Raw genomic sequence first — 23,016 nt, forward strand, 5'->3', positions numbered from 1 at the left:
AGTCTTCGAGAAAATGATAAATCGCATCATCTCGTACACTCTCTAGAAAGCTAAATAAGCCGTATCAATGCGGCTTTAGGGAGGGCAAGTTGACGATCAATGACAATCGGTATACACTGAGCCCCATCAGGTTCTTTCTAACTACATATTTGCAGATATAAAAAAATCTTGTTACACAACATGGCACTATGGAATCTTGTTAGGCTTACCAGAAATAAGCATCTGTGACATGCTGAGCACAACAAAACTATGTGAGTCCATCTCACCCCGCTATTGGTTTTTTCGTCACGTACAAGGCAGAAATGCCCAACTCACCATACTACTTGAATTGCATTGCAAGCCTCTCATGATGCCATCTAGTCCACCTGTACAGCACCCAACATCACAATAGTGCAAGTCCCTCTCTATCACTTATGATAAAAGATTCAGTCACTTACTGCAGTGAAGCAGCTCAAACAAGTTACAGTTAAGAATGCTACTAATCTGTCAATAAATTCACAGACTATACACTTCCTTACATCTCAGTATTGAGGTGCACTGAGTACAAGCACACAGATGGAATTGGTTCAACCATTTGGGCAGACCAATTGGCTCAATCAACTGCCTCATTTGTGACACCTAACTGTATTCCTCCATCTAACCTAACTGTAATCCCCATGCTCTTCACCACGCACTGGAATCTTGCCTCTGGTGGGACACGTATATAGTGCCTTACTTCCCCGATAAGTCTGCTCCTTGCCTGTGACCTTACCCAGACACAGGAAATATCTCTTCAGAGATTTTGTCCGGGAGCAGCCCTTAGACAATCCATCACTTGGGCTTAGGGATTGCCTAAAGCTGACTAAGAAATATGCCCCAAGTGCTCAACTCCTGTAGCAACGTCAGTGGCATATACAAAGGGGGGGGGGGTGCACGAAGGACACATCCCCCCTTCCCCAAGATGTCTGTATGTGGCTGGCAAAGCCCCGACCCCCCCCACCTCCCCTCTACTCCCTCAACCTCTGCATTCCCAGTCAAGTGCGCCACTTAGTAGCCTCGTGCTAACATTCACTCAGATTCCGAACACTGTTGCCACACTGTAGTAGATGGCATGTCAAATACTCTGAGCTATTTACACAGCCAACATGCAGACTGCCATTCACAATGCATGTTAAGAGCATTGTTGCCAGATCTTGGACAGATCGATCCTTGGAAATCGTTTAATGACCCATGCTAAGCATTTGCCACCTCAACAGTAACAATGCAAAGAGTGCGACACCTTATTCCTTAAGCTTCCAAGCATGTGCTAGGTGTGCATATATGCAACTGCAATACTTAGAACTGAAATAGAAGTATGCATGCTCAGAGTTCATCACTGACGCCTCAAAATCACAAGCGAGAGTATTGTTTGCAGCACTGGGACCTTCTTTTAATGCATGTGAGGCTGTTAATTTGCAAACAAGCATCCTTACAAGCAAAGCACTAACAGTTATTTTCCCCATAAAATATATTATAGGCACAAGCATTCATAAAGCTGTATTACTACACATTGACTGCCTTAGCACAGTGAAAGTAATGAAAACATATGAAAACCACAAAAACGTGGTACCAAGCTAGTTACACAAGTATCTGTGCATAGCCTAATTGCGTATGGTGCCTGCTCGCCGTGGCTTAGAATGAAATGAGCTTGCAGCACCGGCAGAGTCCGAGTCCTGAAGGCCCAGGCTTCCCCTGAGAATGCTCGCATTTTAGCACTCATAGTGTGCAGTGAGGTCCCCCTTATTCTCTTTTGCAAATTTTGACGTGGGCCCCCCTGTAGAGGCTGCCCAGGATTCATCTCTGGCTCACAGATTACGAAGAAGCATCCATCACTTATAGAGGCCCTGAAAGTGGAGCTCACGTTTCATTCACGGACCTAAAGCTTTTCTTGTGTAAAATGTTCAGAAGCAATTTGGAAGATACATGGAATATATAAAGGTCAGTAATGAATTACACACAGTGCAGAATAACTGAAAGATGGGCAAGGGGGTGCAGATTTATAGCGATGCCTTGCTTGGCAGCACGATGTAACACAGACAAAAGAAGAGAGGTGAAGAAAGTAAAGACTTGGCACTGTATACACAAGAAAAATAATTGTTTAAGGAAAACGCTAATATATACATAGATATATGTATGTCCTGAAGCAACAGTATACACAACGAGAAAAATAAATCGCAAAAGTAGATTCACAAAGCCACGTGATAACAAAACAATGTCAGAGAATGGTAGACATGTACAAAAATAAAAACATAACAATAATTCATTTCACTCTAGGACACACATCTAGATAATTGCATTTCTTGGTCACAAGAGTCACAATTTAAGCCTGGCTAATGCATTTTTCTCGTAATTTGTTGATACAAAATGTTTCAATTATTTCACTCATTAATTTGTTACAATGATGGGAAAGCATAAGTGTGTGATTGAGCATGGGGTTACATCCACATGAGTGACAGTAACTGGCCAAATAGTAAGGCAGTCGAGACGAAGTGAATGGATGGTGGTGCTTCTGCACTCTCATGTTGCACCTCGTCACAACATAACGGGATCAGGTATACCAAGTCTAGTTAGCAGCATACACACTTGGAAGCATGTTTTGTTTGGCAATCAGATTTTGCTTTTTTGTTTTTACCTTTTTACACTTAGTGCAGCCTGATCCCAATGGAAAGACAAGCAAGGTGTCTGGAATTTGGAATGTGGAGAATAAAAACGGATGGCATGTACACATTCTTACGTTCTGATGAGCAGTGAGTCATCAACATGCAACAAGTTTGGAGGGTCCACCTGTTCTCCATGTCTTTATGGAGAACAGGTAGCCTAGCCATAAAACAGGTCTATAAAATAGGTCTATCCATAAAACAGCATAACAACAATTTATTATTACATTATATTTTTGTTTTTATTTATTTATTTGGCAAATACTATCAGCCTTGCATAGGCTGTGACAGAAAGTGCGATATAATGTACACCTGTTTACCTTTCAGTACAGCCCTTTTCCTTGGCAACAATCTACTTTTCAATAACAAAACTGTCAGGTACTTTTCTCAGTGGTGTAGGTATGCTGGATATATATACAGTGTCTTCAAAGTCTTAAATCATAGCATTTCCTCCAGTTGAAGGCTTAAGCTGCAATGCTGCAGTGCACATGCAGTGCCAGCTTCCAAACCATTGTGCGTAAGGGCTATGGAAAGGCCCAGAGTGCTTGGTAAAAGACAACACCAGTTCAAATGCTTTGTCTTCTCATCTCCTCATGCATTTTAGCAAAGACAAACATCACTTATAGGCTTGTAATTTTAACAGCAAGTATATTTTACACTCCTATACAGCTAGTTATTTTAAGCCTGTATACAGCCAATATTTATTATTTATAGCAATCCATTTTTAAGTTAAATGTATCATGCAACATTCATGGCATTCTTTAGTCATTCCAGGCCATTGTACTATTAAACATCAGACATAATCAGACAAAAAAGGGACATCAGCATAAAAAGAACATGCATAAGGCTCTGACTTGCCTAAACTTGACCATGATTGCCACAGAAGGGTAGTTTTGGCAGTTTTAGGCACCTGGCAGCTGGAACTATGTGCCAGCAAACACTGCCCTAACCAGCACCATTGCCACTCCCACCACCGCATCTTAGGTTATATAACAACGTTTGTATAATGACCAGTGTGACATGTTTAGAGGCATTCACCTGCCGTACATTCTGTTACCTGTGCACATTCACAGAGAGCTAACAGTTAATTCTGTAGCACGCAAAGAAATAGAAACCTTCGTTAAAAATTATCTATGCCATAAGCTGCGCACATATGCTGTTAAATAAGAGAGCTACGTAAAGGTTATATTGACGCTTCTTTATTCCCATTAAAGCGAATAATGATTGCAGTAAACGCACTATTATGTATATGTATTAACCATAAGGCCAAAACTGCCTTTCTGTCACAATCATGGTCAAGTTTAGGCAAGTCAGAGCCTTGCGCATGTTCTTTTTTCCCCGATGTCCCTTTTTCTTAGCACATTGCTGTGTTCTGGCGAAGCTTTCATTTCTACCACCTGTAGTATTGTACTTACAAACAAAATAATGCAACTTGTTTTTAATTTACAATGTTCTTTCTTTATTTTGATTTTTATATCGCATTCATTTTCGTCAAAACTTCACATTTGAAGTGAATTGTAAAACTGATAATTTGTGATACAACATTGATACAACAATATTGCGCAAAGTTGTTGAATAGGTTAAGGTCTCACAGTCCGCCAAATTTCAACAGGCTCCATGGATTGGTATAGTTGATAAAAAACCGTAGATATAGCAACTTTTGAAAATTGTAGCAAATTAAGCAGTTATGCTAAAACACTTCCGTTTTGCACGGCTAGCTAGCCCTTCTTTACGTCTATGTTTTACAGACAAAAATATATTCTTTGTAGCTGTAATATATTGTATTTCACATTGTTGTGAATTTCCGAGAATGCCATGTGCATGAAATAGGTGCCTCCACACTGAGGAATTTCACAATTTTTTTTTCTCCTAAATATTCATTTGGCATAGAAGTCATGTTCACTTTCATGCTACTGAGTGATATGTGCATAAAATATAAAATATTCTATCGAATCTAAAATATAAATTTTTTGACCCGTGTTGATCTCTCGTGTGATCACCCAGCATGGAGACGAGGGAAACTGACACAATTTAAACATCAGTACGTGAGACAGGTTTTCAATGTTGTCTACATTCCTGCATGCTTTAATGCAAAAGATGTCTAAATGTGTAAGCGTGGTGCTGCCACATCAGTACACAGCATAGACATTAGTGATGGCCAAGGCTTTACTAGCTATCGAAATAAAGCTTTACATGTTGCCTTAGATATGATGTGCATCTTATAAGTATGCAGCACTTTCCTGTGAAAATTGTTTTAAGAGAGCAAGATACCTTTTGTCAACAATTGAAGCAAAACAAGCAGCCTGCCTCAAGGCAGCTTTTGTAGGCTAAAATAGCTTCACTTGTTCAGGGAACATGCTGGTTTACCCACAGAGGTACTAATGCACCCTATACTTTCTAATAAAGCACATCTCATAGCAGCTGACATCCTTGCCTAACTTCTTTCTTAATTTTCTCATCACAAAGCCATCACATATGAACCTCGAGTAACCTCATAGTAATAAATGAGAGCACAAAAGTACACATTAGCCTGCCCGTAGTTTCCAGGCCTCAATTTTTCTTCTCTTCGATGCTGTCGAGAATCTTCGCCAACTTTCCTAGATGATTTAGTGTGGCAGGATCTGATAGCATGCATAATTAGTGTCTCACAGTCTTGAAATAAGCCTTTTCTTCGTGTCAAATGGACAGGTGTGTGCATATAAACGAAAAATAATTTTTAATGCTGTAAATAGGGTGATGACGGCGATCCATCCTATGTTGCCCTGAAAATCATAGCCTGGGTAATTTGCACAGTGTCCTCTAGGCATCCTGATATCTCACGTAAGAAATAACTGCATAATTACTTCTCCTAAACATTATTCTTGTATTAGTGCTAATATAAGTACAGTGCCATACAGCAGGAGGTCAGAAAATGTCATTATCATGGGAGGATCTCTGTATAAATGAGAAGAGAGAGCTGCAACTAATAGAGAGATCAGTTATCGTAGCTGTCTTACATGCTTGCACAGAATGACAAGTTCCATAATTGTGCTAAGCTGGGCATGCAATTTACGCATTTGGATTGAGATAAGGCTTGATTCAGTACCATTATTGCCCTCACTTCTCAGATGGTGAAATCTAGTATAGCCCACTGCTCAGCACTCGGTCAACGAAACTGTGCTTGATAGGTGACACATGGTGAAATTTAAAAAAACTTGCAAGTTGGTGCGTCACCTCAGTGTGAGCTCTACCAGCACTTGGTTGAATTTCATATACTAAGTCCAAAGTCAAGGTCGATGACTTCCAGACTGGCCAAGGCTAGTTCGAGCCTGAACCAGAAAGATGAATGCCAAGGGTAAGGAGAGGTAGCTCATTAATTGTTAGCATGACTGATGGGTTTATTCCTACCTCAAAGTCAGTTTTGAAGACTGACCTTACTTCTCCTTATCTGAATTGTTAGTAACATGAATGCAGCAGGACTTTCTTATATATAGTTGGGGACCAACAGTCTCTGCATATTCAGTGAGTATGTCAAGAGCATTTTGCAGCTGTTAAATTGCATATCAAGATTCCCATACGTTGATCAAATCGTCATGTCATCGGCATAAATAAAGAACTCAATACTTGTGATGTCTTGAAGCCTCCATGCAGGACGAATGATGAACAGCAAGGGGGCCAGAACAGAGCCATGTGGCACACTGTGGTTTGAAGCACAGCTAGGATCCAATATGAAAACAATTTACATGCACACTAATTCTTCTCAGACTCAAAAATATGAGTACCACTTTTGTTACCTGCTTTGGTAGACAAAAGTCTTCCATGTTTCAAAAATTACCTAAATTATGTTCTGCATTATTGCATGCATTGGTTGTATCTGTTGCCACCACCGTCCACAACTAGTGGCTGTGTGGGGAGACAAGCAGCACACCATCTGGCAGGAGAGACAGGCCATCCTCTGTGCCTCAGTACAATCTGAATCCAATCTGTGCTGCTGGGTACATTAAATTTTTATATTCAAGCTCCCATGTTTTTCAAGGTGCATACATTAGCCATCATTAACTTCATTAAACAATTTATGTCTGCTTCAGGATTGAAAGCTTCAGTCATATCCTTGCCTTGCATTAGCTGACTCCATTCTAGGCCAGTGAATTATGCTACCTCGAATTACACCTCCCAATCCTCTGCTGCACATTACTGCCCTCCTTTCCTCTAGCACCGATTTTGGTACTCTTATAGATTATCAGTTAACTGTCTTCCATATTATACATGATAACTGATAATTTCTAGTATCATCTATTCCTTGTTATTATCACAGTTGTCCTGCACTATAACCATTCAACGATTCATCATTTATATCAGTCTTCCTCCTTGTAGACTGCAAGAAGTGTTGTTGTCCCTTACAGTATTCAAACAAAACAAATGTACTACTCGACAACTTCAAATAGTGAATTCTTAAATCGAATACGAATTGAATAGCAAAGACTATTTGATTCATATTCGATATTATACGTCATGCTGCACATAAAATTGATATGTCCAGTAGCAAGTATTATCAGTGCAGATGTGGCAATGTATAAAAGACAGAGTAAACAGCAGCAATGCGAGGAAATTAGGTGATGGTTGATTGGCTGTGAAATGAGATGCATGCGGGAGCTAACCCACAGTTTTTTAATAGAAAATTTGCCACATAGATTGCGATTACAAGCCAATCTTACAATTTCATAATAGGAGTGTGCAAATATTCAAAATTTCGAATATGAATCAAATAGTCTTTGCTATTCAATTCGTATTCGATTTTAGAATTCACTATTTGAAGTTGTCGAATAGTACATTTGTTTTGTTTGAATAATGTAAGGGACAACAACACTTCTTGCAGTCTACAAGGAGGAAGACTGATATAAATGATGAATCGTTGAATGGTTATAGTGCAGGACAACTGTGATTATTGCGCAGATGATCCAGTTTCTAAACAAAGATATGGAGGAGGTCATTTACATGCTATAGTTGAGTAAGCATGTCCTGCCTTAAGAAGACTTTGCATTTGCTCTGTCTAATTAGACAAAGCAATTTATTGTTTGGTCAATCTCTCCATATGCTTGGATTCCTTCAAAATGATATGCAGGGCTGCAGTATTGCCCTTTACTCCTTCACTGAGCTGTATACTTTACTATGCTCTACTACATGTGTCTGGGACAGGCTGTTCATTTTCTTTTATTTGTGTCATGGTCATTGCACACCAGATATGATTGTGCTTTCCTTTGCTTCTCATTTACAAGCTTCCTAGTTGACTTGACATCTAGTTGTTAATGGCACTATACGCATCCAAAAAGGCCAGCAAGTCTTTTTTTCCTTAACAGACTATACGGCATTTTTCATTTCATTATTTTAGAAAATGGGAATATTCAATATTTGATTCGATATTCAGAGGTAATTTTTCCTGAATATTGCTATCGATTCAATGAGAAAATTTCACTATCCAAGCATGCGTATTCAATATTAAAACTGCAACAATAAAAAGATTAGGTTTCAGTGCATGAGAATAATGTCACTTATCATTGCTGAATGTTGTGGCTTACGTACTGTGTGCATAACTTCTCCGCTTATATTATAAGCAAGAAAGGCACAAAAAGATTGCTTGGAGGCAGGGGACAGCTGAAAAGTGAAGCTTGCTTGACATCATGTCAAGCATTGGGGGCCCCTAGATGGCAGTGATGGCTGGCAGCCAGCTCAGGTATAAAATTCGTGTGTGTGTGTGTGTGTGATAACTTTATTTGGAATCCGGCGATTGGGAGGCCCGGGCCTGGGGCCGCCTAGATGGCCACTGGGAGCTGCTGCTCCCGTGCGGCTTCCTTGGCTCGCTGGACGGCCCAAAGTTGGTCTTGGAGTTCTGAGCTGAGCAGCACGGCTGACCACCGCGCCCGTAGATTTTCTGGGGAGACTGCCATTTTATTTTGGTATATTTCACATCCCCACAACATGTGTTGAAGGGTGGCTCTAACAGACTTGCATAGCTTGCACATATCGCTCTCGTATATATCGGGGTAGAAAGTTTTTAGTTGCACGGGACTCGTATAAGTTTCTGTTTGTAGTCGCCTCCAAGTAACGGACTCAGCTCTGTTCAGTTTAGTGTGAGGCGGTGGTAATACTCGCCTCCGATTTTGATAGAATTTGGTAATATCACTAAATCTTGTTAATACATCTTTTTCTCTCCAGATTTCCTCCTCCGCGTTCTCCTGACCGATGGAAGTCACTCTTTGCTCAGCTCGGCGAGTAAGACCTCGAGCTTCGCGGTGTGCTACCTCGTTGAGGTTGACTGCGGGAATGTCTGGAGTCGTATGCGCTGGGAACCAGATCAATTGCCTGCCGTTCTTCTCTGCATTGGAGAACTTTGCTTCATTGACTCTGATGATGTGCCATGCCTCAGGAGAGATCCTACCCTTTGCATAATTTCTAATGGCCGCTTGAGAATCGCTAATGATGTACTGAGCATTCGTGGAGACCAATGCTAGTGCAATGGCTACCTCCTCTGCGGTCTCGGAATGTTTGGTGTTAACTGATACGCTTGTAACGGGTTTTTGGGTGTGATCTACGATTACTGCTACATAGCTATTTCTGTCTGGGTATTCAGCCGCATCTACGAAGGTTGCTCTGTCGTCTGACCCAAAGCTTCGGATAATTTTCTCTGCTCTACTCTTGCGTCTGCCGTCATTGTAACCTGGATGCATGTTCTTGGGTATATTTGGTACTAGGAGTTTGTCACGAATTTCTCTCGTTATCGTGCTCTTTTCCCCGTATAGATTGTGATAATTCATTCCTAGTTTGCTTAGTATATGCCGTCCCGTTTTGGTTTTGGTTAGTCGCTCTGCTTGAGATGTTTGTTGTGCTTCTATGAGTTCGTCCAGTGTGTTGTGGAGTCCTAACTTTAGCAAGAGATCCGTGCTCGTACTGATGGGAACCCCTAGCGCTAGTTTGTATGCCTTTTTTATCATGTTGTTAATTTTACGCTTTTCAGCTGCAAACCAATTGTGGAAGGCTGCTATGTATGTGATCTGACTGATTACGAATGATTGTATCAGCCGTATGATACTTTCTTCCTTCATACCTTGGTGCTTGTTAGTAATTCGTTTGATTAATCTCATGGTGTTTGTTACCTTTGTGTCTAACTTCTTTACGGTTTCCGTATTTGTGCCTTTGTTCTCGATTACCAGACCCAGCACTTTGAGCTGGTTGACTATTGGGATATTCCGCCCGTTCTTGGTGTGTAGCTTGATTTCCTCATGAGCCTTGTTTCTGTCGTATCCTTTGGGAGGCCTGCCTCTAAGTGTGGGGCGGTACAATAGAAGTTCAGATTTCTCTGCAGAGCATGTGAGGCCTGTTCCTATGAGGTGTTCCTCTACTGTGTTAATTGCTGTCTGGAGGCGTTGTTCTATTGATCCGTCGCTGCCATCACAGGTCCAGATAGTAATATCGTCCGCGTAGATTGTGTGATTCAGGGACTCTATGTGATTTAATTTTTCGGGGAGTCCCATCAAGACGAGATTAAACAGCATCGGCGAGATGACAGCGCCTTGCGGCGTGCCGGCCCCTCCTATGTCGATCTCGGGCGACTTGAGCCCTCCGACAGAGATGACTGCTTTCCTATCTGATAGGAAGCTCTTGATGTAGTTATACGTCCGTTGCCCTAGTCCTATTCGTTCGATGTTTTCCAATATGGTTGCGTGGTTGGCATTATCGAAAGCTTTTTTAAGATCAAGGCCCAAGATGGCCCTTGTCGAGCGCGTGTTACAATCGATTATCTGATGCTTAAGTTGGAGCATCGCATCTTGTGTCGAAAGATTTTTGCGAAATCCTATCATTGTATCTGGGTATATGGTATTATCCTCTAAGAAGTTGTCTACTCTGTTTAAAATTACATGTTCCATTAATTTTCCGACGCAGGATGTTAGGGAGATTGGTCTGAGGTTGTCTATCTCAAGCTTCTTACCAGGTTTTGGAATAAGCGTTATCGTCGCTTTCTTCCATTGAGCTGGCACTTCTCCTTTTACCCAACACTCGTTTATGTATTCTGTTAGTTTGGCTATCGATTCATCATCCAGGTTCCTGAGAGTCTTGTTGGTTATACCGTCCGGGCCTGGGGCGGATTTGGTGTTTAACTTTTGTAGGGCCGCGCGGATTTCTGCCTCCGTGAGTTCCTCGTCTAATTTTGCGTTTGTATTCCCGTTGTAGCTAGGATAGATGCAAGGGGGTGCCTGTGTTAAGTATTTCTGCTGTAATTCATTGAGAAATTCCTCTTCTGTACCCTCATATGCGTGTATTAACTTATTAATGGCTTGCATGTGATTTTTCTTGTTATTGTCATGGTCAAGCAGGAACCTGAGCATGTGCCAGGTTTTGCCGGTGCTTAATTGTCCGTCCATGGAATTACATATCTCGTCCCATTGTTGCTTGGTCAATTGCTTAGCATGTTCTTCTATTTTTTTGTTGAGGAGTGCTATGCGCTTTCTTAACTTTCTGTTGTGCTTCTGACCGCTAAGTCTATTCTGAAGCGACTGCTTAGCTTCCCACATGTGGAGAAGTCTGCTGTCGCATTTATCCAAGTTAGATTCAGGTGGTGCTATTTTTGTGGCAGCTTTGACGTCATCACTGAGCTCCTTAGTCCATTGTTCTATGTCTGCGATTGATCGTTGATGCGTCTTCTCTCGCATTCTACGAAATAGGTCCCAGTCTACTAATTTGATCTGTCGTTCCTTGGGTCTATTCGGCCCTTCTCTGACGTGTAACTCCAATATGCGGTGGTCACTACCCAAATCTTCCAGTGTGTTGTGCCACGTCGCCTTTTCAATATTCTTGGTAAAGGTTAGGTCTGGGGTTGTGTCCCTGTTTAGCGCCGTGCCTACTCTGGTTGGAGTGGCGGGGTCTGTGACAAGCGTGAGGCCTAATTCTTGCGAATCGTTCCATAAGTCCCTTCCTTTTGCTCTGGTATATAAGTATCCCCACGTGGTGTGTGGGGCATTAAAGTCTCGTCCTATAACTACCGGATTTTCTCCAGCAAGTCTGAGTGTTTTCTGGAATAGGTTCTTGAATTTGTGTTTATGTAGCATGGGGTTACTATAAATGTTGAGAATAAATAAGCTACGTCCTGTCTTTTTTTGTGGGATGAGTTCCAATAGAATATTGTCAATGTGCGTTATGCCTGTGTTGTGCTGCATGCAAGTTATGTTTCTTTTTACCAGCGTAGTTAATGCCCTGGTGTCCCCTTCGGCATAGCCAAAAGATCTGTATCCTGCTAGCTTTGCAATCCCGTGTGTTTCCTGCAGAATAATGACGTCCGGTGTATCCTTGTCTTTCAAATACTGCTGCAAAACTGACTTTTTGTTTTCGTAACTTCTACAATTCCACTGCCATATCCTGAACCCTTCTTTAGCGCGCCTCATTTCGGGTGCGACCATGGGAGGGAGACGGGAGGTTGGAGAGAAGCTGATCTTATATAATTAGGTGGTTGTGAAGTGGGTAAGGATTGTGGTGCTTCTGACGCAACAGAGGGGAGTCCATTACCTGGTGACTGGTTTGCCTCTAGGATGTCTAATCTACTCATAATTGCTGCTATTGCCTTAGCCATTTCAGTCATCAGTGCGTCCCGTTTTTCATTCGTTTTGTCTTATTTTTTTCTCCACAGTGGCTCAGACGAAGTGACATAGGAGCGCTGCGCCAAGAAGGCTGCAGCAGAGAGAGCTCACAGTGCTTTGCACCAAGGGAGTACGTGACAGACTGTAAGGAGTTGAAAGGTACTTCTTAATTTTGACAGCTGATGCTATATTGGCATACATGCTATTATCGGAAAGTTGCACATATCTACTAGGAGTTCCTTGAGATTTTCAGTTTTTTTTATACATGCTGTGATTTGTGTGCAAAAAGGCATGGAATGTTTTCGTTCATCTCAATAATAAAAACACTTTTTATTGATTCACTATTTTTGTATTTTGACTAAGCATGCAAGCCGTAGAATCCTTAAGTTTTGCAGTGACGTGTGTAAATGTTGATATAACTAATACTGCACTGCACAGCACTTCCTTCGTTTCAAGCAGCTATGCACAGACATGCGTGCAATGACAGAATGAATGTTTGCAGTCACCGTCGGCGCTCAGCGTTGCCCATGTATTAATTAAATTTACTAATACCTTAGCTAGTTCTGCTGCAAGATTTATGGCAACGCTTGTGTAGTCTTGTCAAGCTTGACGGAGTTGTAACGACATCACCTGGTCTGCCTGAAAAAGACACATTGAGATGCAAACTTGTGCAGAGTGGCACAAAATGTTTTCACTTCACATCACGCGCAAAAGCGCCATCTGTGCTTTCATGCCATTTCATGCAGCCCTACTCATGCCGCGGGTTTTACCGCAACGCTTGTCACTGCGGTGAAGTTCGACAAGTTTGTAATTGTGTGGCACGCTATGACCGAATTTAACGCTTTGAGACGGCATCTTGAGCGGAGCGGCAGCAAATGGTTACATTCATCTTAAGCACAAGCGCACTGTGGAGTTACTCGTTCGATTCCACGATATGTTTGCGTCTGTCGAGGGCTTTACCTCAACGCTTGGGCAGTGCCGTGAAGTTCGACAAGTTTGTAATTATGTCGCACGATATGACCGAATTTCACGCTTTGAGACGGCATCTTCAGCGGAGCGGCAGCAAATGGTTACATTCATCTTAAGCACAAGCGCACTGTGGAGTTGCTCGTTCTATTCCACGATATGTTTGCGTCTGTTGAGGGCTTTACCTCAACGCTTGGGCAGTGCCGTGAAGTTCGACAAGTTTGTAATTATGTCGCACGATATGACCGAATTTCACGCTTTGAGACGGCATCTTCAGCGGAGCGGCAGCAAATGGTTACATTCATCTTAAGCACAAGCGCACTGTGGAGTTGCTCGTTCTATTCCACGATATGTTTGCGTCTGTTGAGGGCTTTACCTCAACGCTTGGGCAGTGCCGTGAAGTTCGACAAGTTTGTAATTATATCGCACGATATGACCGAATTTCACGCTTTGAGACGGCATCTTCAGCGGAGCGGCAGCAAATGGTTACATTCATCTTAAGCACAAGCGCACTGTGGAGTTACTCGTTCTATTCCACGATATGTTTGCGTCTGTTGAGGGCTTTACCTCAACGCTTGTCACTGCGGTGAAGTTCGACAAGTTTGTAATTGTGTGGCACGCTATGACCGAATTTAACGCTTTGAGACGGCATCTTGAGCGGAGCGGCAGCAAATGGTTACATTCATCTTAAGCACAAGCGCACTGTGGCGTTACTCGTTCGATTCCACGATATGTTTGCGTCTGTCGAGGGCTTTACCTCAACGCTTGGGCAGTGCCGTGAAGTTCGACAAGTTTGTAATTATGTCGCACGATATGACCGAATTTCACGCTTTGAGACGGCATCTTGAGCGGAGCGGCAGCAAATGGTTACATTCACCTTAAGCACAAGCGCACTGTGGAGTTACTCGTTCGATTCCACGATATCTTTGCGTCTGTCGAGGGCTTTACCTCAACGCTTGGGCAGTGCCGTGAAGTTCGACAAGTTTGTAATTATGTCGCACGATATGACCGAATTTCACGCTTTGAGACGGCATCTTGAGCGGAGAGGCAGCAAATGGTTACATTCACCTTAAGCACAAGCGCACTTTGGAGTCACTCGTTCGATTCCACGATGTGGTTGCGTCTGCCGAGGGCTTTACCTCAACCCTTGTGTAGGGCTGTGAAGCTTCATAAATTTTAATAACATTGCATGTTCTGATAGAATTTCATGCACTAAAGCGTTTAATTATGTGTGGAGACGCAATGAAACTTCATACTGAGCTCGCAGCTTCACAGGCATAGGCTGTGTTTTAGATCAATGATAATGCTGTGCAGGTTTCTTTTGAGGAATGAATGAGTGCTCTTTACAGAATTAATGGTAATCATGCTGTTAAGCGTGCAACAGCAGTCATCAGCCATAGCCGGCACTTTTTCGAATGTTTTATTATGCTTCTGTAAATTGAGCCTGTACGTTCGAGTTTAAGCTTCACATAAGACTTGAGTGTGATTCTCTCACAGTAAAAGCGTTTAGCAGGCATGTGTGTTGAAAAGCCGTGAACAAAGACTGACCTAGAGGGAACGTAATGTATTATACGCATTGGCGCTGTGCATCGTACGTAGCTGACCGAGCAATGGATATGCAAAACGGGTAGCGATATCACAGAACTTTCGCTTGACACCGCTTCTAGCAGAACCGGCGCGTAATAATAAACAAATGAAATGCTGAAACCAGCGGTAACATCCACATTGTTCAGGTACGAAAGAGATCCGGGCAAGCATTGCAAGTCAATCCAATGCTCTTATGTCCTAGCGAATCGTAGTGTTCGTGAGTTCGCGTCTCTTATGCGCGTTGTTTAAATTTCAAGCGTGAGAGTCGCTTCTTAATGCTTTTCAACAGTGATGAGTCTGACGGTGAGTTTCACGATGCGGTTACGAGTTTTACAATGTTTGTATCTAAACAAGTGCGTCTGCTTTCGGCTTGCTATAACTGTTCCACGTCTGGATGGACAAGTAGCGCGTTTTGCAAACAGCATTTCTAGTGCAGGATGTGGTACTGCGTCCGAGAAAATTTGCACTTATTATGTAGTAACGAATAGTTATTGCTGCTCCTAAACAATCAGTCCACAGCGCCGCCACTGCAAACTAACATCGAATTTACGCGCGTTGGGTGTTCGCACTGAAATGTGTGCCGACGTGTGGTGCAAGGGAAGTCCCTGTACTCAGTTTAGTAGGAAACTCCATGCTCATACTGATGGTTGAGTTCTTTCATAGTGTGAGGCATACCGCCCCAGATGGTGCAACGTGTTCAGTTCTAGTATCGGTAACCGGAGAACACCGAGGCAGCTTGCCCTAGACGCGGGTGCACTCGGCCGCTGTTTTTGCTCCATCGCCATGCAACCGAGTAATCCTTCGTTGAACCGTTTTCTTCTGTATCAGGCCACTTCCTCCTGCCCACAGTGGCACCATTTCATACAGCATGATGCAGCAACTCATTTCTCTGTTCTGCTTGCACTCAGCACCCTGTCATGTCTTTCCCAGTGAAAGCTGCATTAATTGATGCACTAGGCATGCTTGAACTCGGTTTTAGCTCTACTGAAACTTTGCTCAAGCAAAGTGGTATCGTTACTGTTCTACTACCATTCTTCCACTTCGCACCCTGCCATCCATTCTGAAAGTGTGACACCTGATTTAGTGTGAACACATTTTGATGAAGGAGTTTTTAATACATTGATGAATTAACAAAACCTTGCTCCACTAAGCTTGAGCAGGCTAAGCTGGGTGTGCCAGTAGAGTGAGCATGATTTCTTCTCTGCTCATAATGCCGACATACATGATTGGCAGACAAGTGAAAGGTTGGACTTAAAAAACATAGTGGTGTCACTTCTAGGTGCTTGACACATTAAGAGATAGCATGACATATTATGAGCATGACACATTAATGCATAATATAAACAGCTGCAAGGACCCACTAATGGGAATCATTATATATTTTACTGGGACAATGTTAGTTTATTACTTTGAATGTGATAGCATTGTAGGTGAACTTCAACCGCTTTGAAGGATCTAGCAGAAAATGTAGCCTGATCCCAAAGGCAGTGCAGTCTAACGCATCATCTCAAAGTACCGGCTGTCAAGAGGGAAGAATGCGAGAAACTGGCACGTTTTGCACGCACCGGATGTTTCAAAGAGTGACTTTGGCACAAGAGAAGTCTATGTGCAATTATGGGTTAACGGTTAGAACATAGGGCTGCTTTGCTAGAAGACGGATTCAATCCCACCAACAGTCACACACTGCTTTATAGCCTTATAAATGTACTTCACCCGCTTTGGAGGTGGGTTGAGCGTGTACGATTGTGTCATAGTGTGCATGAAATCACAAGTTTGTGGGAGGTACAAGTTATAGGAACGTCACTTTGATAAATGAGTATGTGCAAGATTACACATGCATAGAAATGTCACAATCATCACAACCTATTGCATACTTAGACAGTTAGCAGTGCTATGTTTTAGTCTAGTTTTTTTAATTTACTTATGCTCAATGGCTGGACAAACATTAGCACATGCAAAGAATCCTCGAAACAGAATTTTGTGACACTCTGCACATGACCTATGCGGTTAGGCACGGGGGAAAGGGGGTGGGTCAAGTGCATAGTTTCACCGCAGCATGGTAGGATGTTTAGCGGGGCAGTCAACGAATAAATTTTTGCGCTACGTGTATGTTTAGTGTGCTCTACCAACTCTGAAATGCCAAGGAAAGAAGTGCGTAGTAACTTTCACATGATTATTTACATTTCTTTCTTGGTGCAGAGAAAAGGCACTTTAAGCCATACGGGTTCACTTTATGGTGGAAGCCTTAGAGTACCTAGAACAGCTACTCGTGACCTGAAGCATCCAAACAACAGGGTGATATAAATTTCAATGTGGCAAAGCATGCTGTGTAAGTCGTAGTTTTTATTGGTTAGCTTAGCCTGCAGCGAAATAATAAAAAGCCATAAATTTCTAGTAGCTTAATCACGAAATGCTTAAGTTGTGCATGTTTACGTGTTTTCTCCACACCACATTTAATTTGTAGCTTTTCCTCTAGATGTTTAATACAAATGAGCTTTCACTTTGCTACTTATTTAATTGAAAATTGTTGCATGCTCAACAGTGTTATAGTGTAGTGGAAGTCAGTATGTGAACAAAGCATGGACAGGTTTATTTAGGTGAGTGCTCTACACCAAGTTATACCAATTGTGAACTTGAAATTATTTTTATCCCTCAGATATGTCACCTTTTCATACCCATTTCATGTAGTGAAGCAGGTTACCTTTATATAGCTCTTTTAATCAGCACAGATTTCTCTGCTACATTAAAGTAACATTTCGATGGGCTACACTGTCGTACACTATAAAAATGTGCTGTATTCTTTCAGTAAAACAAACTAAGAATAACTTTGAATTAATATTGAGGCTGTTTTCAGGCAACATTCAAAATGCCTTTTTCTAAATGTTCACTGAACATCCATGTAATACGCACAAGTCTTGCAGCGAAATGTCTATGGGATACCCAGAAAATGTTCTAGAAAAAAAAATGTATGCATAGGGCATGCGAAAATGTAATCTGGATGACTGAATTGTGTTACAATTCTTTAAAGTATGCTCAGATTAGGTACAGGGGCCCAATACTTGATCACCCATGCAACAGTGAAAGACAATCGAACAGTAAATGTGTGTTGTGCTTTTCGAGTTTATTGCAAAACAGTGTAATCTGGACTTGAGTGTTGGGTTGTTATAGAGTGCTGCCCTTTAGCATGAATTTTTTAAATGCTCTCTCTGTTCATTTGTGTTCATAACCAATAAAAATTGTAGGCAAAGCTATACCTTGCCGTACCTCCGACATTGTCCTACAGGTACCTTGGCATTGAACTTACAACTCATCTTTCCTGGAGTACACACATAACAGCTATCTGCGCAAGAGCTTCGAAAACTCTGGGTTATCTCCGACGGAACTTGCGTAAATCCCCTGCTACAGTTCGTAAATTAGCATATCAGACTTTTGTTCGCCCACAGTTAGAATTTGCGTCATCTGTATGGTCACCACATCAAAATTATCTAGTTGATATGCTAGAAGAAATTCAGAACAGGGCATCGCGCTTCATCACAAATAACTACGAAAGAACTTGTAGCGTGACCAAGATTAAAGCAGATATTTCGCTCCAGCCACTTGAAACTCGTCGCACGATAAGTCTTCTTTGCCTTTTCCATAGATACATCCATGGTAATCGACCTCATGTGTTGCCGCTTGAAGTACCAGCGTGCACGTCACGTCGCCTTAACAATAGCCATAGTTTCATGCGCATATTCGGCAATACACTGTCATTTAATGCATCAGCACTGCCACGTGTCATAACCGTATGGAACAGTCTTCCTGATAACATTACGAGCATAACAGATCGTAATGCTTTTCGCGAAGAATTGCAAAGTTTCCTGTAGAAACATTGTATAAGGATGTTATTTACCTGCTTTCCTTCCCTGTTTCCCACATTTGTATTTTTGTGTGCATGAGTATATTACTGTGTTTACGCTCTCTAAACCTTAGCCTAGACAAACATTTATTGAACTTCGCTTTACTTATCTTGTGAATGCCTGTATTGATATTTATACTGTTTACCCCTATATGCTTTACTTATCTTGTGAAAGCCTGTATTGATGTTTATACTGTTTACTCCTGTTGAATCACTTTGTGTCCCCCCCTTACCCAATGCCCTTAAATGGGCCTGTAAGTTATTTTAAATAAATAAATTTTGACAGTGACAAGCACCTGATCAAGGAGGAGTATTTAAGAAGACTCGCCTAGGAATTAATTGGCACATACCTAACGTAGTTAGTGCAAAAAGAAACTTGTGTGTAGGCTAGTTTGTTCTTGAACATGGAAGCCAAGTTGTGCTGCATAGCTGATGCAAAATACTCCTAAATAAGAATGCGAAGGCACTCAAGATGGTGCACAATCATCTTCTGTGTTTCATATTAACTATGCAGTGCAAGTTGGTTTCATAGCAGGTGAGTGTTATGCATTTGCAAAAAAAAAAGAAAAAAAAAGTTATAGCTTATATGTTGCATTGGCCTGTTACATACACAATGCCAGCTTTGCAAGAAAATAAATATGTATAATCAATCTTTTATTGGCAGAACCATTACAGCAAAATATACAAGTCTGATTTTCCATCTTAGACAATAGTTTAATATTTAGATAGAGGTACAGACGCTCCTGATGACTTGATGGTAGTGTGAATGCATGCAGCTGGTACATCAGTGGACCTGTACAAGAGGGAAAAAAACGCAGGTGAAGTACAAAGGATTAAGAAGAATCTGCAACTTGCACTCTGAGATGAACATGTCACTGTGCAGCACATGCCATGTACACAACAAAATTTCAGAATTAGGAAGAATCTTGGTCAAAATGCGTAGCTCGTTCATGTCTATCTATCATGACTACTCTGCAAGCAGATACAATGAACGGGTTAAACTCTGCAAACTTGGCAAACATAGCCTCCACAATTTCAGTCGTTTCATTTTGCAAAAAGGCATAACACACAGGTCTTCCACGACCTCCACCATCTTCAACCAATATAGAGTACAAGATATAGCCTTCAATGTTTACTTTATATGTTCCATCAATAAATAAAATCTCTGGGTACTTTTCCAAAATCTCACGCATGTGCGTTGTCTGAAGTAGCACAAATTGCAGGTTATTTGATTCTTTTCATAGTGAATGACCAAGTTTGGATTATTTGCTAACAAGGTGTCTATTTTTTCTAAAACCATTTCTCCGTGAGCCTGCTCGTTGCGAATAGGAATAGAAAACCTTCGCTTGTAATTGTTAACATCTTTTGTAGTTAATTTCTTGCCCGTTTTCTGTTCGACCAAATTTTTAAAATACTTTGGGCCAATATTACATTTGGCAAAATCAAAGAATTCTACCTTCTCTGCATCGTTTAGAAGCCTGCTTTGAGGATACAAGTTATAATACTTCGTGGCGTGATTACGCTTAGCTTGCAGCCTGGTTATTTTGTAGTGAAGAGTAGGTGATTTGCACATGCTTACTGAAACTGCCATTTCACAACCAGTACCATTGTATGCTTGCCTGGGTCGCTTTCCTGTGCCTCTTGGTTTTATAGCACGACCATGAACACAGCTATATGAAATCCTATTATACTCAAACTCTTTAGATACTATTGCAAATGGACTTCTATGAGACCTATTTATTGTGACTATGTGCTTGCCCTCCCTGCACCATTCATCAAGGCTTTGCCTAAAAGAAATAAAATTATCAAATGTTGCATTTAAATAAACTTTGCTGCCTCCCCCATGCAATAAAGTGACAGTGTTAGGAACTCTGGTTGTGTTAGCACCAGCTCCTGCACAAACAGCCTGGGCATCAGAGCTGGCAGGCCTGCAGCTGGATGTCAAAGCAGCCTCACAACACCTACGTCGCGTGGGAGCAATGCACGCAGCTTTGTCAAGGTCACCAGCCTCTGTGCCAGGATTGCTCGTCATCTGCCCTCCATCTTGCATTGTTTCTGACCTACAGCATTTGCAGACAATGACCTCATTTGGAACACCATTTATGACAGGTCTGCACTCAGCCATAGCAACTACCAAGCAGTCTTTATTCTACCTGCTAGCCACATGCTGCACCTTGCCAAAACTATCACAAATGGCGTCATGAGGGGCACTGGCTTGTCCTTCAAGCTTGCTACTAGAGACAGCAGAAGGAGCAGACTCAGACTTTATACTGTCAATGCATGTCTGTTTCTGGCTTACAACTGCTCTCAAAGGTGAAGCGAACTTCAAGAACTTTGCCTTTCCTGTCTGCAGCCAGGTCACAGCTCCATTCTTGCTTGTGCAGTGCTGCAGCCTTCCGCCTCCTCCTCGATACTACCAGTTTCCACTCCCTCTCGCCACAGTGGGAGACAGCCTCTGGCACAGCTGCTTCTTGAGCACTGGCCTCTCCTTCCCCCACATGTGAGCACACAGCAGGAGCACTCTCATGCTTTTGTGTGGCTCTCCTAGTTTTCCAGACACAAGTGGTGCTTGCACCTCGACCAGGGATCATTGGCTCAGCAGACCTCCCCTCGGCTTTTCCCCTACTTGGTACACTTGTGCCATGGAAAGTGGGGGAAAGCAGGCTGTCCCAGGTGAACCAAGCCTTGCTTCCCTTGCAACGGACACGGACACCGCCAACAAGTGAAAATCCAGCACTTTGAAGGGTTCTGGTAGGCTGGTTGGTGCCGTGCCTCTGCAAGGGAGCTGTGCTGGCTTTCCAGACAGGAGCTGGTGCTGTGGAAGGTCCACTTGCTGCTTGCAAAGAAATGAAAATATGCAAACCAAGCGGGGGAAAGTCAGCCTCGGAGATGGCAGGGATGCTGTCCTGCCGAGTCCAACTGGTCTATGAAGAAGGTGCCTGGGTCTCCTTGTAGGACTGCTGGATGCGGCTTCTCTCCAGATGGATGGACAGGGTGCAGGCCCCCTGGTACAGGAAGTCTGCCAGCACCTTGTTACCAAAGCGGCTCGGGTGGACACCATCTCTGCTCAGGCAACTGGGCCAGTTGTCCACGAGACCACCCAGGAGTGTGTAGCCGCACTCGTGGTACTCACGGCACTCACGGTACTGCATCAGGGCTGTGTTAATCTTTTCGTAGTTATCATTCAGGTCATGCAACCATGAGGACGGAGCTTCCCATGAGCTGTACTGATTCTGCCCCCGAGGAAGAATGGCAGAAAAAGCTACATGCACCATGGTATTTCTCTCAATGATCCCCTGAGCGAGCTGGCGATACTTGTCCATGCACACGCTGACACTGTCAACAGTGTTGTTAGTGCCAACGTGCACAATGACAACATCAAAACCAGCTAGCTTGTCAGCAATCATTGACAGCAAATGCTCAATCCTTACTCGTCTATGCGCGGCAACACTGACAAACTAAGACGCGATGGGAAATACTGGTCCGCGTATTTCACCATCGAGTCACCGGCAACCAAAACACGTGTCATGTTGCAAGCAGCGCAATCTAAAATGACACCTAGAAGAAAAAAAAAGACTGCGAGAAAATAAATCTGAGCTTTTTCACAAACGAAAGGAGGCTACCTTCTAGTCAGCAATATATATACGTTAAATCCGAGAAATCCGCGCTAGGGTTGAACAAAGCAAGCGGTCGCGAACAAGGACAGCAAGATCGGCAAATGCGCGACTAAGACAATCAAAATACCATCAAAATACTTATTAGAATAGATATAAATAACGCTAGCAAATATAAAATAACCCTGCAAAGCAGCTTTCGCACATATAAAAGGATGATGTCAAAGGCTTGCGAGGATGCAGCAGAACCAGGCCTTGGGTCTAGCACCAGCGGCAGTAGAAAAGCACGACCCGCAAGCGCGGCTGACGGGATGCGTACTGAATGTCACGTGCGAACAAACAATCAAACCACGCGCCCTCGAAAAAACGGAAATACGCATGCATGTGACGTTGACATTTAGTGACGTCACTTCCGTGCGTTGCAGGAGTCGATTCTGTGTGGGGTCGTCTGGGGAGCACCGCGTTGCAGCAGTCTTTGCCTTAGTAACATGTGCAAACGGTCTTTTGTGATGTTCTGGAGTTGTGGAAGGTCGTCGCCCGTATTGCAAGTACTTGCGTTGTCGCGACATCATTCGAACACTATACGATCAGAGCAGAAACAAGTGCTATAACCTACCCCGGTGGTTGTGTAGGCGTCAGCTCTCAAAGTATTGGGCAATGCACGGTGGGAG

The 23,016-nt window shown here is 42.6% G+C and overlaps 1 protein-coding gene and 1 long non-coding RNA gene across 2 annotated transcripts in view; one reads left to right on the top strand and one right to left on the bottom strand.

Annotated features, from left to right (window-relative positions):
- Positions 1 to 19,774, top strand: part of LOC142569036 (uncharacterized) — a 41,288-nt gene extending 21,514 nt beyond the window's left edge. The window contains exons 2-4 of the long non-coding RNA XR_012825620.1: positions 12,331 to 12,439; positions 17,033 to 17,162; positions 18,117 to 19,774. This is a non-coding gene — a long non-coding RNA (uncharacterized LOC142569036). The remainder of the gene's footprint in view (positions 1 to 12,330; positions 12,440 to 17,032; positions 17,163 to 18,116) is intronic.
- On the bottom strand, positions 19,365 to 22,815 carry LOC142569035 (uncharacterized). Its single transcript, XM_075678562.1, has 2 exons — positions 21,595 to 22,815; positions 19,365 to 19,524 (listed from the first exon to the last, which is right to left on the bottom strand). The coding sequence occupies exon 1, from the start codon at positions 22,136 to 22,138 to the stop codon at positions 21,656 to 21,658; it is 483 nt and encodes a 160-aa protein (XP_075534677.1). The 5' UTR covers positions 22,139 to 22,815; the 3' UTR covers positions 19,365 to 19,524; positions 21,595 to 21,655.
- Positions 22,816 to 23,016: the final 201 nt, after the last annotated feature.

The sequence above is a fragment of the Dermacentor variabilis genome, unplaced genomic scaffold (assembly GCF_050947875.1).
Source record: "Dermacentor variabilis isolate Ectoservices unplaced genomic scaffold, ASM5094787v1 scaffold_38, whole genome shotgun sequence".
In the NCBI taxonomy this organism is placed as follows: Eukaryota; Metazoa; Arthropoda; class Arachnida; order Ixodida; family Ixodidae; genus Dermacentor; species Dermacentor variabilis.

Bases quoted from the DNA above. Each gene is read 5' to 3' on its own strand.
- LOC142569035 (XM_075678562.1), bottom strand. From the start codon at position 22,138: ATGATTGCTGACAAGCTAGCTGGTTTTGATGTTGTCATTGTGCACGTT.